General features: G+C 42.4%; 1 protein-coding gene across 4 annotated transcripts in view; it reads left to right on the top strand.

Moving 5' to 3' along the window:
• Positions 1–10,343: 10,343 nt before the first annotated feature.
• EMC4 (ER membrane protein complex subunit 4) overlaps positions 10,344–16,754 on the top strand; it is a 76,371-nt gene continuing 69,960 nt past the window's right edge. For 2 of the 4 annotated variants that reach the window (XM_073211573.1, XM_073211572.1), the window contains exon 1: positions 10,344–10,495. In XM_073211573.1, the coding sequence (XP_073067674.1) occupies positions 10,484–10,495 (12 nt within the window). In that variant the 5' untranslated portion in view covers positions 10,344–10,483. The remainder of the gene's footprint in view (positions 10,496–16,754) is intronic. The other 2 variants (XM_073211574.1, XM_037015829.2) reach the window with 2 other exon arrangements.

Raw genomic sequence — 16,754 nt, 5'->3', positions numbered from 1 at the left:
TACAACATTTTGCTATGCTGATGGACAGTGACTGTAAAGTGGTTTATAGGGGGGACCTGGTATAGGGGAGAGCCTAGTAAACATAATATTCTTCATGTAAGTGTAGATTAAAGATAAAAAAAGAAAGAAATAAAAGGGGGATTACTCCTTGATAGGATAAAACTAACTGTAAATCAATGACTAATACATGCTTTAAATATCCTTAATTTTGATCACTTAAAGGGAGTCAGATGATCGGTTATGGAGGAACACTTTTCTGATAATATTCCTTTCTCTTAAAAAAAAAGTAGTTCCTGTGTGGTGACCTCCAATGGGTTCTACACAATGGTATAAAGGGCATATCAAAGTGTGGGCAAAGGGTCTGTTTGTGTTCATACAGAGGATCAAAGCCTAATTTGGCTACCCAGAAAATGAACTAAGATATGATATGAAGAAGAACTTCCAACATCAGCACTCTCTGGAAGAGTCATACCAGAACATGATCATCAACAAACCTCAACAAAGATCCAGGCGATGCTGCAGTTGTAGCTGCATCCATCCCACCGGTTCCTGGACTTGCCATTGGAATGAAGAAGGAGATATCTAAGCTGGCCTGTCCTTTCAGTAAAACAACAAATTTGACTGGATCTATACTGTTGGAACTCAACCAAGAATTAGGAGAAGTGCAAGTTGTAGCGCTCCAAAATCTCACAACTACAGACTATCTACTGTTAAAAGAACATATGGGATGTGAACAGTTCCCAGGAATGGGTTGGTTTAATTTGTCTGATTTCTCTCAGACTGTTCAAGTACAGCTGGACAATATCCATCATATCATAGACAAATTTTCACAAATGCCTAGGGTGCCTAACTGGTTTTCTGGGCCTCACTGGAGATGGCTAGTAATTATAGATCTGCTTTGGTCATGTAACTGTATTCCTATCATGTTAATGTGTGTGCACAATTTAATTAGTAGTTTAAAACCTATACATGCTTAAGTTACTCTACAAGAATATATGTCAAAGAAATAATCAATCCTCCCATGTTTTCTTCCGTCTGCTACCTCTATAGCTTCTTCCTTCCTAACTACAACCCTTAAATAGAATTCTTGCCTCATATCGAATTTACCGAGTATCATAATTCCTCCAAGTGGTAAAGATACCTCAAGACAAATGCTGGGCATAGAAGCTACAGGGCATAAATCTGCAAAGAAGTAAAAAGCTAACCTTTTCAAACAATATGGCTTCTCTCTCACTTACCAACTTTACATTTCCCTGTATGGCCCCTGAAGATGACTGGTTAGCCAGAGACGGGTAAGATTCCTCAAGGGAGGAACACCCTAAGACAGGCACAGTTGGAGGGGGGCCATCAAGTGAGAAATTGGGGATCAACAGTGGTGAGGCTTAGAACCTCACCCCCCCTGTTTTGAGAGAAATCTTCTGCATCCGTGGATGTTTTAATGCCCTTGTCTAGCTTGGATTAACACATAGTCTACAGGCACACACCTGATCATCTACATTTGCTCTCTTACAACACTAAACTATGTTTTCTACCTTTATCTTGCATCTACCTACCACTTCAGCATTTTATTAAAAATAAAAATAATAATAATAATAATAAAGGAAGAAATGCGGGATCCACATATAAATCAAGTATAAAAATCAAATGAATATTCATATTTGACCTGATTGTTTATAGTTCATAATGCATGATCAAAACCGAAAGTTTCTGTGATGACTGCCCTTGTACTGTTCACCATGTAAGCACTTATTCACTATGTAAGAATTTGTTCACCATGTAAGAACTTGTTCATTATGCTTCAGAAGATTGGAGACTGACGAGATTGGGGTGGATTAATGATTGTGCATTGAGCGTTGACTCCCCTATACAGAATTTTATTGTTGTTAACAACCATTTGATCAATAAATATGAGAGATGCCCTCTCAAAAAAAAAATATATATATATATAGAACATAAAGAAATACCACTACCACGGGCATGTCAAGCCTTTAAAAACATTTTACAACAGTTATTTTTTCAGATAGTCTGAATACATAAACCTAAACATGAATTCAAATTCATATTGTTTGCTTTTATTTTCTCATCATTTAGTTCACTGGAACTTTAAAAATAAGGAATATTTAATTTGAAATAATAACTCTACAAGTTTTATGCAGAACTGAGCAGGATACAAGTGAAAGGGAAAATTTGAACTCAGGTGTTTTTTCCTTTTTGTAATCAATCTTTAATTTTTACAACAAAGATAAAATTACCATATACTCTAAAACTGCTAAACAGGCTTTTAAAATGAGGTAGATTCTGTACAAACTGATAGAAAGTAAAGATAATTTTTTAAAGGAAGATTGCCATCTGGCTAGTGATGTATCAATTTTGATAAATTCTTCAAAGAACCAGCTTTTGGTTTCATTGAATTTTCTCTATTATTTTTCACATTTCTTTTTCTATTTCATTGATTTCTACTTCATTAATTTCTGACGTTTTAGTGCTATAAATTTCTTTCTAAGTTGTGTCCAACAAATTCTGACATATTATACTCTCATTCTGATTTATTTCAAAATGTTTTCTAATTTCCCTTGAGCTTTTTTCTTTAGCTATGTGTCATTTAAAAGTGTATTCTTCAATTTCCAGACACCTGGAAATTTTCCTATTTTTTTCCAGTTTAATTACGCTGTGGTTTATGTACATAATTTATTATAGAGTATCAATCCTTTTAGATTTATTGAGGCATTTTTTAGGTGTAGAATGCAATCTATCTTGATGTGTTCTGGGCACACTTGAAAAAATGTGCTTTATGTTTTGCTGGTTATAGTGTTCTACAAAAACAACAACAACAACAAAAAAAAAGAAGATTGCCAATAAATATGTTATAATACCATCCTTTTTTGTAAAACAGCTTATGTTTATATATGATGGGGACAAACAAAACATACCCTTAGTTTGGGATTGAAATTATAGGGTAGAAATTGACAGCAATGGGCTGAAAGCTTTCATCTTTTGCATTACAAGTTTCTGTATGGTTTGACTTTTTAGAAATCAATCATTTGCCACTCACTTTTGAAATTAAAGCACAAGAATTTCTTAAAGGTATAAAAAATGACAACAGAATATCCTTTATTTTTCCACTAGGACCCAACTTTGCATGTAATGGATTACTATATAAATCAAACGTATGCTAGTATGACTTTTACAGGCATCTTGGTGAGGCATGAAATTCCTCCTCAGTAACTAGAAATGACCACCAGTCTCACTCAGCTTAATGAAAGAAGAGGGAAGAAATTGACAGATGGCATCTGACTGTTGTCAAATTTGAGAGTTGAAGGCATGTTGTTTCTGAACTTACTTAAATTTTATCCAACCATTTCACAAAATCTTTCATCATTAAAATACAGTAATTAGTGATGCTCGGTTAACTAAAAAGTGTTAATACAAAGTAAAAAAACAATGTACAAGGCAAACAAACCTCCACAATGTTTTGTTCTTGATCCTTCTTCAAGTAATAAATTTGCCAATTTTCAAAGCTTCACATTTACAAACTACTCTCAGAGATTAGTTATTGAAACATCCAGTTTCCAAAACTGAACTTCAACTGAACTGGCCTCCAGGTTTCCTTGGAGATTGGAACTCAGTGAATTGAGAGTTCTCTTTTCTTAAAGAGATAGAAGCCAACTTAAAGATGATTAACATTCTTATATGCGTAATGATATCTGCTTTCACATGTCAAATATCCTATTAAAATTTAACAATCTGTAAAAGCTAAATGTAGAATTAAACCATACTGCTAAATAAGAACTGAAATCTTTACAGGAGTACATTGAACATTTTGAACCAACTTTTTTGTCAATATTTAAAATGACTTGATCTCTTAATGAATAAAGCTGATGCTAAAGAAGGTATCAGGAGAAATGAAACTAAAAAATAAAAATTATGGCTTACAAAAGACTCTTTCAAGAGAATAACCTCAAAGCAGCAGTGAGCGCATCCTTGTGAGGAGCAGGGAATGGTATTGAACATAGGGTGTTACAAAATTACAGTGTGCTAAAATAGGATGAAAAAGTTTGACTGATATGCTGTATGTCCAGTTGCTCAAATATTTAAAGAATAAATACTTTGTAAGCTGGATCTTTGGGCAGAGATATAAATAAAATACAGATAGGGTCCTATCCTTCAAGAAGGTCATATTTCAGTATGACAGAAAGAATACAAATAACCCAAATATAAACTCCTGTAAGTGATATAAATAAAAGCACTCCCTATAGCAACACAGAAGAGAAAGCAATTGGTGTCACTGGAAAAGGTCTCACAAAAAAGATGACATTCAAGGCCAACCATGAAGGATGCACTTGGGGATGGTCAGCAGAGAAACCCATCAGTTAACAATGCTGAGACGGGGGCAAGGAATGGCAGTATCTAGATACTCTAATGTTTGGGGTATGGGTTTTGTTTTTTCAGTGGGAGAGAATAAGTTGGAGTCAAATCACCGGTAAGTGAGGAATTATGTTCCTGCTTACACAGTTCGGGAACATTTAATTGAGAAGCTGCTGATAGGATTAGGCTGAAGGGAAAGCTGAAGAGACTGGGAGAAAATCCTGCAGGGATCGGGGTAAAGGTCTTTTTTTAAGGGGTGAGGGGTGGAGTGAAACGAAGAGAAGAGGCGAATGTGAGTTATTTAAGACAAAGAAATCATAGAAATAGGAATAAAGGAAAAACACGAAAGACAGTTCTGAGGCCTTTTGAGTGGATAACTGGAAGAAACATAAGTTAGTATCAGAAATGAAGTTAATGAGAAAGAGAACACAGGGATTCAGTTTAAATATTTTGATTTTGAAATAACTGTAAGACAACCACATGGAAATACGCCAACAATATGATACCCAAAAATACATATTTTAACATTATCTACTTGAAGGGAAATAAAACCACTCAATGAATTATCTACTTTCATAAAAGTGAAGTTCTGAATATAGAAACAAATAGCTAAAGAGTATTTGGAAGGTAGTTCTAACATAAGACAGCAATAAAAGAGAGAGAGGGAAAAACCCCACCACCACCTACTAGGAAACAGAAACAGAGTGAGAGAGGAGGGAATTGGAGAAGGCAAAGCCTTGAAAGCCATTCTCCCTCCCTGTTCATTCCCACCTGACTTCACATTTTGACTAACCTGCAAGTACTCAGTAAAACACTTCAGTACTGCTCCCACCAGTTCGATAAAACAGTGCTTCCCAACTATTTATGTCATGATACATATAGAATACTTCATTTGCTGAGCATTTCAGATAGACAAAGTAGCTCTCTAAAGACTCTAGCTCTGCGGCTTCTGCTGCTCCTGAATATTCCCTTGAGTTGAGGGGATCAGTATCTCCACACACCTGTACCTGAGTCACCGTACACTAGCTGAAAAGCTCTGCTCTAAATTCTCCATCCCTTTCTTCCATAAACATTCTCCTAAACAATAATTTTATACCAGTCAAACCACCTGCCTTTGCTTTTAGGCTGCTGCTGTTTTTATAACTCATCCTAACCAGGGAAGTTCTTTTTTTTTTTTTAATCTCAATTAGGCCAACAACTATCTGGCAATTTTTTTCTCTTCCATTGGAGTATAGCTGACATACAATATTATATCAGTTTCAGGTATACAACTTGCAATGCTTTTCTATCAAAGAAAAAAATGTTTATATTTAGTAGGTTAATATACCTACTTGCCCATTCCTCATAGTAAAGAACCTAAATCTTCACTTAGTTCCTCAAGCCTTCTACTGATTTTACATCCTCTTATTTTAAGCAAGTGACTAACTCTGCCTCTAACTTCAGAGAAAACAGAGACTGTCAAGAATAAATTCCACCATCTACATTTCCTTTACCCCATCTAACTTTACAACTTTCAACACTCTTTATCAAATATGCCATCCTGTATGGGAAATAAAAGCATCCTTTTACTCAAAAAACATAAAACTGGCAACTTTATGCTGTTAAAGCAGCCCAACCAAAAGCCAGTTTTCTCAGTTAATTGGATTAGCACAACTTCACATTCGTTTGTACCTACTCTCCCTTCACGGAAGTGAGGGAGGATGGGAGAAGGGAGGGCTGGCTGGCTGATTTACCAAATCAAGGGCTGCATTCCCAGATTGGACCAACCTCGAGCCACATTACCAAAATACAACCTTGAAGCCTTGAACATTCTTTCAGAGCACTGCTCAACATTAAGCTGGAACCACAAACAGAAGAACACTACAGAATTATGCCCTTTTGGAATGAATGCTGTTTTTTTGCTGGCCTTAAACGTCATACTCCATCCAAATATTCAAAATATGGTACCTTTCATTATACCATTACTTATAATTCCCTTGCATAAAAACTCTAGGTCTTATCATGTTGTTCAAATAACTCCCCTTTCTTTGTGTAAGGCAGTAATAAATAGTTTCTTTGGAAATCAGATTTCCAGAAACTTCAACTCTTGGGAACCAACCTAAAGGAATATGATTCTCTGACGGGTCAAAATAAGTGGTAGAAAGGCCACATGCAATCCCATATTTAGAGACTACTTTATGTTTCATATAACCCTAATAAGTTTAGTTCTCTAGATTCCAGGCATAACAGATAGAACATTGGTGGCAGCACCTAAAAACAATTAATAGACAAAAGAACAAGGTACTTTTCCCAATAACTGAAATGTCAGCAGTTTGTCTAGATTATATAACATTATTTATGTGAACAGATTCTAAGAGTCATGCTACAGTATGCACAGAATGAAAGCTGATGTTCAGAATTATAAATGTGAGATATCAAGAAAACAGTCTCAGGAGATTGCCTAGGTTTAACGCTGAGCCTGCCTCCCCGCTGGAAAACTGCTTTCCTTATCCACTGTTCTGGAGGCTGCGTTTGAGGTCTGTAGTGTGGTAAAAGAGACCGTGATGGCTCCATGGGCACAGACCTCCTGGTTCCATGATATATCTGACTATGGAGATTTTGTTGAAGGCACTCTAAAAGCTTTCTGAGAATTAGCGAAAGGACTTGGGCAATTGCCTGAATCCCTCTTTTTGTACAGATGAAGGCACTGACCCCTAAAGAGGTGAAGTGACCACCCAGCCCGCGTGCCAGCCAGTGGCAGAGCTGGGCCTCAAACCCAGTGCACTGACTTAAGCCAGTGCCCCTTCTCCAGCTGTACGCTGTCACTTCAGCAGAACGTGCAGACTGAGGCCACACAGTGTTCCTGGGCCTGCTGCCGGGTGCAGGGGCTGCAGTGGTGAACACTAAGGGCCCAGGCCCCACCCCCGAGGAACCTGCTGTCCTAAGAGTGAGTCAGCCACATAGTGATACCAGTCCTTGTTCCCCTGCATTGATCCCTAGCTCTGAGCGGGCCCAGGCCACCAGACGGTGCGGCAGGGGGGTGGAAACGAGATCCGAAGGCTGAGTGGGAACTAACAGTGCTGGCTGCGGGGTGGGGACAGGCCGGACCAAGAACCCGGATCGGTCAGTGTGGCTGGAGTCCCCAGGGCCGCACGCGGAGACCGTCGTCCCGCCCGATGAGGAACCGACAGGGAGTCCCAGGAAGCTGCTCAGTCGCCTCCCGGGAGTGTCGTCAGGTGAAGAGGAGCTGCATCTATGGAGATGCCCAGCACAGGGCTTTGTCCAGCGCAGGCGAGGCGAGGAGGGGTGCCCTGTGTTTCACATAGCCTCGGGTGGCCCCCTGTGACACCCCACCTGTCGGCACTACAGAAAGAGTGAAGACGTGCTCGGCTGTGAGCAGGAGGGAGGGGGACTGGTGAGGAAGGCGCGGCTGTGGCCGGCTCCGTAGGAAGGTGCTGCCCGGCGTCGGCTTGTGTCCCTTCCCAGCCACTGTGGCCATTCAAACAGGAAAGAGCCAGACCTGGAAACCTCGGACATGCCTAAAACAGATCCTTCCCTTCTGCAGATGCAAAGCTGTTCTCCGCCTCCACATCCATTCCCTGTCAGACACAGTCCCCCAGCCCATGCTCTGTACCCCAGCAAACGAAACCCCATCTGAAAGCCTGGACTCTCCCCACTCCCCACTGTGGAGGGCCGTGAACAACCCCATTCAGCCAAGTGAAGGATGACCAGGTGGCTTTCCATTGCCAGCATGGTAGCCGTTACCCAGAGCCTGGGACAATCAAGCCAACTGTTGCCAAGGGTCTACAAGGGAACCCAAATTCCCCAGTAATCCCTGGGGTTTTACTTTGATTGGGATTTGACTTATTATCCTGAGGAAATAGCCTTTAATGCCTTGGGATCAAATACCATGCAATGGCTGTGTTCACACAGGAGTCTACACAGTCCACCAGATATCCAGGAAGAAAGGTTAATTGCAGAGACTATTTCAAAGATTAGACCTGGGAATTATGATGTATCAGTAAAAAGGAAAATGGGATTATCAGGGAGAAGCTAAAATGATACAGAGTAGCTATTTTTAACTACAATATAATAAAGTTCAAGAGTTTTAAGATTTTAGTGCACATCAGAATCACTTGGTGGGGGGACACTTGTCCAAAATTCAGATCTTCAACCCCAGAAATTCAATTTTTGGGTCTAGGTTTAAGTTTAGGAATCTGTCATTTTAATGAGCATAATGAGTTGTTTCTATTCTCAAATGTTTGCACACTAGGCTTAGAAAAACTGAGTTAATATTCATAAAAATCTGTAATCAAATATTCAAATATGAATTGGTTAAAATTGTGAAAGGTCAAAGAAGTCCAGAAATACTAGGCAAAGGTCGGACAGCAAAGAAGCGAGTGAAATGTCACTCATAAGCACCCTGAGACATTTCCAGCAGATATCTCAATTCTGCTGAACTCTCCTAGGCACTGTTCATCTCCTTAAATGGAACTGCTTGATATTTAATAGTTCAAAGTCTAATCATTGTACAGTGGCAACCAGAAAAGGTTTTAAAACAATTTTATTATAAAGGAAGATAAAAATCAACGTTTCAGTGGGTCTTCGAGGAATAATACACCCTTACTTTGAAATAGCATTTGACTTATCAATCCTAAAATAAAAAGGAGACATCTTAAAATCTAGTTTTAGAAGAAAAGTAACTTAGAAGTAAATGTTTTTATTAGGAATAGGATGTGAGGTATAATGACAAGAATCTTGATTTTGGCTGTGTGACTGGCAGAATCAGTTTTGCTATTTATTAGTACCGCATGCAAGTTGAGGAAAACCCTCAGGGCATATGGGTGTGAGAAACACTCACTGGTTTAAATTTAATAAGTGGACACGGAGACAAAGAGAACAGAGGAGCGAGGCTTTAATGACGGTCTTGCAAGATCAGGTGTCTGGTGGGCAGGCACACCTGGGGAGTTTGGCGCTAATAATTTATCTCTTAGTACGCGAGTCTCTCTCCTGGTTCTTCATTGGCTGAGTACTACAGGGTTCACATTCTTTTTTGGACGTCGCTTAAGCTTGTTATATCTTTTACATTTGTCTTAATATTATTGGTAGGTTTAAAAAACTCGAACAGGTATTGCCAGGCTCTTATCAATTCTCTCACCCCCACTCTCAGCTTGAGCAGCTTTTACTACGTGGCTTTTTGTTACTACTTTATTGTTAAAATGTTTAAACATCTTAGTGGGAATAAATCACATTTAGTTTTTATACTCTTTCCTAACAATGGGTACAGCACAACTTCGCTGTTCTCAGGAGGAGTAATCAAGTATTTCTGGTCATTTCCACAGGTGACACACTGACAATTGGGTTTGTGGAGCAATGACCCAATTCAGTCAGAGAGTTAAAAAACACAAACATGTCACAACACAAGCAAAAACAGAAAAACGACAAGTGTGTGGCACACAATCGTGAGGAAAGGGAGAACTTTAGGACCGAAGGGGATGATAAAAAACCCCAAGTTCAGCACCCTCATTTATAGGGGGGGAAAGGAGTTGTAAAAACAGGTGTAAGCTTGTCTTTGACCTTATGATTTCCCAGCTGGATCTGAGATGCCCCACCTCACAGCTCTGTGGCCCAAGGGTTACTTGGCTCATAATGTTGGAGTCCACGCACACCTGCCCCAAGAAGGCAGCCTCTGAGCGTCATTACTGCCGCCGAGGGTGGACCTGCTCCTCCGCTGACAGGGTATTTGCCTTGAGTAATTATTTTTAAAAATTCGTATCTGTTATTTTTCATTGATCTTATAGGAAAACACCTGCTCTTTAAAAAAAAACTCCCTGTGATTACAAATCTAAGAATAAAACACTACTTCGTAATAATGCTTTTTATTTTAACTGGCTTTTATCACTTATTATTCAATGAGCGTTACGAGTGCCTCACGTCTGCGAGTGATGACGCGCTTCCTGCCCTCCCGGCGCTCGCGGGCCGTGTGCTCGCGCTCGCGCTCGCCCTCAACCCTTGTTCCGCGCCGGGAGCCCGCAGCAGCGGCCGCGGCCGAGATAGCTGCGGAAGCGGAGCGGTCGCCTGGCGCGCGCGGGGGACGCCGGCTGCACTCCAGGGCAGGCGCTCTGCAGTGAGACAGTAAATGCATTCCCCGGTAAGGCGCACGGCTCAGTCGGGTTTTCCTCTTCCTCCAGCTGCATGCACGTTGCATGAATTCCTCGGGTCTTTTCCCTCCCCTCTACAGAAGGAAAATGTGGGTGATTTTTTCCTCCCTTTTGCATCCCATGAGCGATGCCAATGCAGTAAAAAACCCTCAAAGCTCCCAGATTTGATATTCTAGGGGGGCTTTTTGCAGAAAATAAAAATTATGCACCTGTCAATTGCATATGCATGTTTCACTGCACTCGACCTGGGCGCAGAGCTGTTGGCAAACAGCCCTACAGCCGGCGCCCGAGAAAGGGTTCCTGGTGGTGGTCAGCCGGTCCCCTTCTGGGGCTCCCGCTGGGTTTCCGGTAACTGGGCTTTGAAAAGAGGCCCCGCCTGCTTGGAGCGTCTCCGCAGCCCCGGCTGGGCCCCCGCGCCAGGAGAGTTGGCACGGGCGGAGCGGTTTCATTCCAGCGCTGGCCGTCCCGACTCCAGCGCCACTTTGCAAACAAGTCCCCGTCTTAGGCTCCAGGCAAAGACTGCCCGCCGGTGCGGAGCCCCTCCTCACCCAGTCCTGGACTCTCAGACCTGCCGATTCCACGACTCTCCTTTGCCTGGCAGTCTCGCCACCAGTAAAATGCTGGGCGCTGAGGGAAGGGGGCAGCACCTGGCCGAGAGCCAGAGCAGCATTTGGATTCGATGCCGCTGGCCTCGCCCTGGAAGAGCGGCGCCCTCTCCTTCCTCGGCCCCACGACCTGAAATTTCGCGCCCAGTGGGAGCTGGGGGTTCTGGAGTCCGGCAACTCGGGGTTCCCTGAGGGGGCCGAGGAACGACGTTCGAGGACGCCATATTTTCAGTGTGTCCTGGCTGCGGAGGGCAGGGGCCGACCAGTTTCCGTGCCCGGGGAAAGCGCGGCGCCCCCACAGAAGGGGCAGGGGCGGTTTGCTCAGGGAATCTGCGCGCCGAGGTCTGCACGGAGGCGGCGGCGCAGGGCGCGCACAGCGGCTGTACCCGCGGCGCCGGGAGCCGCTGTCGGGGACTGCGCGCCTCGCTCACCCACTCCCCAGTCCCGCCGAGACGCGGCGTTCGCGCGCGCAGGCGCAGGGAACACGCCCCCATCCCCGCCGCCCCGGTGCTCCGCCGGAGTCGGGCGCTCAGCGGCACCCTTAGGCACGGCGCCGGGTGCCGAGCGTTCTCCAGGCCCGGGGGTTCGCCTGGGCGCCCCGCAAGGCGCGGGACCTCACTTCCTGAGTACGAAGGAGGCGCCCGGGTTAGCGGATCTGGGCCGAGGGCCTGGCTTGGGGCCGCAGACCAGCTGGAGCCTCTTATCCCTCTCGGGCTGCGGCGGCGGCAGCAGCAGCGCCCGCGACTGCGTGCCCAGTCCTCGCTGCGATGCCAGCTCTCGGAGGCGACGTGAGGGGGGCGTTTCCAGAAGTTGGGGCTTCAGGGGACGCGTGGGGAAACTTGGAATTTTGCTGCCTGTGAGGCGTAGCGGTGATTCGCGGATAGGGAGCTGATTCAGAATCCCTGTGTCTCGCGGTGAAAATTGATCTCCAGTCTTTTCCAGAAGATGAGAGAGGAATGAGCTGAAGTGTTCGGCGTTGTCCAAGACACAGTTAAAGAACAGGGGGGGTAGGAGTGATGTACTGGAGAAATGGACCCAAATACAAAAATTACAGCCCCCCTGGTGCTCTAAGTACCACCTGCTTTGGCTTCTACTAGTGCCTGGGTGCACTGCGTTGTGGCTTCCGTCAGGTGGCTTCCTACTCCAGAGCTTGGAGTCAGCGACCTCTTGGAAGTCAGGCGGTGGGGAACCTTTATTTTTTAAAGAGATTGTGGTCTCTGCTTTGTGAAGGGGCAAGCGAAGGGCGTGTGTGCTGACCTACAATCAGCTGAGAGCAGGAATGTGCCAGTCTTTTTCCTTGACGTCTTACTGAAATGATGCCATAGTATTGAGGTCATGTCAGCACTTCGGGGCTTCATCACTGGAGAGAATTCAAGGGATCACAGAAGTGGGAGTGGGGGTGGGGTGGGCGGAGATGGGGGGAAGCTTTCGTCTGGGAGATACGCCCCCTGATGTCAGGGATTCCATCCGTTCTTCCTCCTCCATTAAGTGCCTCCAGGGTGAATGTCAGCCATTGAGTTTACAAGATGTTACCTTCTTTGATTGCTGCTTTGGGATATATATGGGAAAATCGGGGCAGTGGAAATTACAAATAGCCTTGAGAGAGGAGGGAAGTCTGCATGAATGCTCTTTTCTTTTCATTGAGTCCAAGAATTGTGGAAAACATCCAGAGTCCAAGGTATGCTTATCTAAAATAAGCATAACCAATTTTGGAAAGAAATCAGCTGCAGAAAATCCCCATCTATATTGTGAGGTTCCCAGTCTTAGAGGTGGTACCTTGTATCGCAGAAACACAGGCCTCCTTGGATTGGGCAAGTCACTGTTTTTGCTCAGCCTTTGTACCCACTCATTATCAAGGAAATAGAGTTATTAGAGCCTCCATTTTTGGCATTGATGTGCTTCAACCTCCAAAGGGAAAGTGAACTTGACCCTGTTGGATGGGGATGTTCTTTACAGGTATAGGCATATTGGTGTGTGTCTTGTATTCACTTAGTGCCAAACTTACTTATGCAGGATTTTTCAAACACTGTTTCCAAAGTATTTTTAGGTGAAGTCAGGTTTTAGAAAGATGTATGTGTGTGTGTTTTTCCCCACCCAGTTTCTATCTTTCATACCTCAAAATCATACTGATTCCCCTGCTCCTCCAACCCTCACTCCCAGCAGATCATTAGTCCCCAAGAGCAGTTAAGGATGGTTACAAGTCATGAACAATCTAAACTTTCACCAACTCAGAAAAAAAAAACATCTAAGCATGCATTTATTCATTTTAGCATTATGCAACATAACTATATGTCACATTTTTGTGTATGTGCTAGACATTATATAATAGAAATTAACTTTTAAAAAGTTCTTAATAAAGTGGAAATAAAAAAATTAAAGAAATTTTATTGCAAACCCTACAATGTTCATTCTGAAGTTCATTGCCTTAATATTTATCTAGTTTCTTATGCCTCTCTTAACAAAGTGTTATAAATTGTGCTTTGTTGCCTCTTGACTGATTATTACAGCTTCATGGTTTGATGAAAGTTCTTTTTTTTCCTTAAGAAGACATTGTCACTTCAAAAGGTTAGAAAATGCTTATAAGTTTTGAAGAGTTGTCTGTCAATTTACCGGGCTTTGTTTTGTGTTGTGTGTGTTGTGGTGTGGCATGCCTAGACTCTTGGAACAGCGTCTAAAACTTGTGACCTGTGACATTATCGCCCCAGAACTTTTGAGTCATAATGTTTTCTTGGAGATTTGGGGTGGTGTATGGCCAATACAGGAAGTACTAAAAAAGAGTTAAATAATTGAAAGTTATTTTTATTGGTTCCAAGAAATTTTAAAGACAAGGAGGAAAACTTAGTAAGCAGGACCAGAATTAGAGCTTAACATACCCAACTGGTGCCTTTTAATTTCTCCCAGAACGATTAATCTTATTACTTTTATACTTAATAAGGAGACTAGTTAAAACATAAGCCAAACAGAACTATTACAAATAATGGAGATAAATGGTGGGTATAACCACGTTTTGCCTAAAGTTAAAATAGTTAAAGAATCTCAATTGTCAGACTCCCCCTGCAGGCCCTCCCAACACCCCTCTTCCCAGTAAGCTGGAGATTTTGAGAGGAAAACAATCTTTGAGGTGATGGAGACAAAACAAACAAACAAAAAACAAAAAAGAAACAAAATGCTTAGGGTAGGTTTCTCCTGTTCATTCACCTTCCTTGCAACCTTTAGCTCAGTGGCTGGTGCCATTTGAATGAGAAATGGTGGATAAGGCTGGGTACAAAATATTTTGGTTGTGAAAGCCTTGATATATCACCCAGAACTGTGAATTAGGGATGGGCTCATTTGCCACCCATTTCATAGAGAATTTTCAGAGTCAGTGCCAAGGCCATAGTTTTGTTTTTTCCCTAACCAACAATTTAATTTCATCCAAAGTGATGCTGTTCTGAATATGTAGAAAAGTAATAAATATTTGTGTTTCCTTTCACTTTGTGGCCTCAGTCTTATCACATGAATTTCTCTTAAGTCTTCTATTTCCTTATGCAGCACTTGGTTTTGAGGCTTCCTGTGTACTTCATGCTAAGAAGACATCCCTGACCCTCACCACACACACTGAATTCCAATGGGATGATATTCTTTTGTACTTTCTCTATCTAATAGATTAGGGAGGGATATCAGTGTGTGACTAAATAATATTTGAAGGACAACACAATAGAAAGATGAGCAAAGGATATGAACAGGCAATCCCCAAAAGAAGAATTACAAATGGTCAATAAACCATGGGAAATATTCTCAACCTCTCTAATGGCCAGGGAAATGAAAATGAAAAAACAAATAGATTAGTTTTCTGTCTACGCAATTGACCCACTTTTTAAAAAACTGGTAACATCCTTTACTAGATATTTTGGGGGCAACTCTTTGGTAGGAATATGAATTGTAACATTTAGGGAAGACAAATGGTTTCTGCAAAAGTTTTGTAGGCACATGAAAGTATGACCTAGCAGTCCCATATTTGGAGTCCTGTCTTGCAGAAATAAACACATAAGTATTAAGGATCTATGTGTGAGGATGTTTATTGCATGATTATTAAAGTAAATAACCTAGAAGCAGCATGAAGGTGCATCAGTAGGATGAATAAAGTAGGGTGTAGACATACTAAGGATTTTTCTGCAAGCAATCTTGCCTTGCCTGAGTGTTTCAGCCCCAGGCAAGTTCACTATGGATTCAGTGAGACTGAGAAATGACAATGGGATGTTCTTGGGTAAAAGGGTTTATACTGAGCTTCACTCTCAAGGCATAGGCCGAGCATTAGAATCATGTCTATATCCATCAGTTTGCAGGTCTGTAATCTACGTCTGCTCAGAGTACTGGGCAGATCTCTTTATGTAGTGACTCACTCAGTAGTAGCTCATTGCCTACAGGTGTGGAAGCAGTAGCCTGGCAAGAGGCCAATTACATCATCAGGAAGTTTAGGGTCAGGTGAGGATTCTGGCCATAGGCATTTCCATGTTCTCCAGATGTTCACGATACAGTAAATGTAAATAAAATCCAGTTGCACAGTATCATATGTAGTGTGATCCTAATCTGATTTTAAAAAAGAAGTTGTTCTATGTGTATGACCTTGGAGAAAAATGGGGAAAGACACACAAAACTCAATATTGTTTAAAATTGGCTGTGGGAAAGGGGTGGTGATTAACTTGCTCCCTATACACCTCAGTTGGTTTACTTGCTCAAACATGTAAGCTTTGCTACAAAAAAAAAAAAAAAAACACTTAAAAGTGTTATTTGGTTAGAAACTCATATAGAATCATTTTGGAAACAAAAACTGAGCAGTATCATGCCTGCTTTCTCTGATGCCTTCTGCAGCAATCTCCATCCTTGGAAACTTTCAGATAATTATCTTCACAAATCCTGAGGTTTGACAGTTTTGAGTAAATTCCTTCCATGTAAAGGATGGCTTCAGGAAAAGCTGTTTACCTCTGTGCCCCCGGAGAGTAGTGAAAATAAGAGATCATGAAAACTCTTAGCAAGCACTCTCCTTTACCTGGACTTTCTGTGATCCCACTGTGGGAGAAGAACAATGGCAGTCCTGGCAGGGGAGGTGTTTCGGCAAAGTGCGGGCTTCCTCAATATCAGCAGCATGTTCTCAGACTTGGTTTTCCTATCTGAAGCCCAGAGAGGTGCTGCTTAATGGCTGGGCTGGCAACTGAACCCAGGTCTCCTTCCATACTACCCCCAGCTTAGCTGATTGCCTCATCTGTATCACTTTCAATCCTGCCTCTTACTGTGAGTTTTGATGCTTGATAGAACTTATGAGTTCTTGGCAGTCACCACTAATACTAAACTTTCAAAAACAGTGGAATCTCCATCCACATTTTTAAAAGTACATACCAAATGACCTTGTAAATCCTGCTGGGAGACTCAGAATCTTCACCTGTTGGAAGCTGGGACCCTGCTGTACAATTTGAGACCCGTGGTTGGATTCGGGTGCATCAGAATCACCCAGAGTATAGGGACAGACCATAGAGTGCTCCATGACCTGGGAAGGGGGCTGCTCCTCTCCTTGGGGAACTTTCAGCTGCTGGGGCTTTATAATTTTCTTTACAACCATTGGGTGTGCTTTCAATACGGGAGGGGCTTCCGGCACCTCCCCTTCATC

This window comes from Manis javanica, chromosome 8 (assembly GCF_040802235.1).
Source record: "Manis javanica isolate MJ-LG chromosome 8, MJ_LKY, whole genome shotgun sequence".
Classification (NCBI taxonomy): domain Eukaryota; kingdom Metazoa; phylum Chordata; class Mammalia; order Pholidota; family Manidae; genus Manis; species Manis javanica.
Note: the sequence above shows the minus strand (reverse complement) of the source record. Positions and strands in the feature narration are given on the sequence as shown.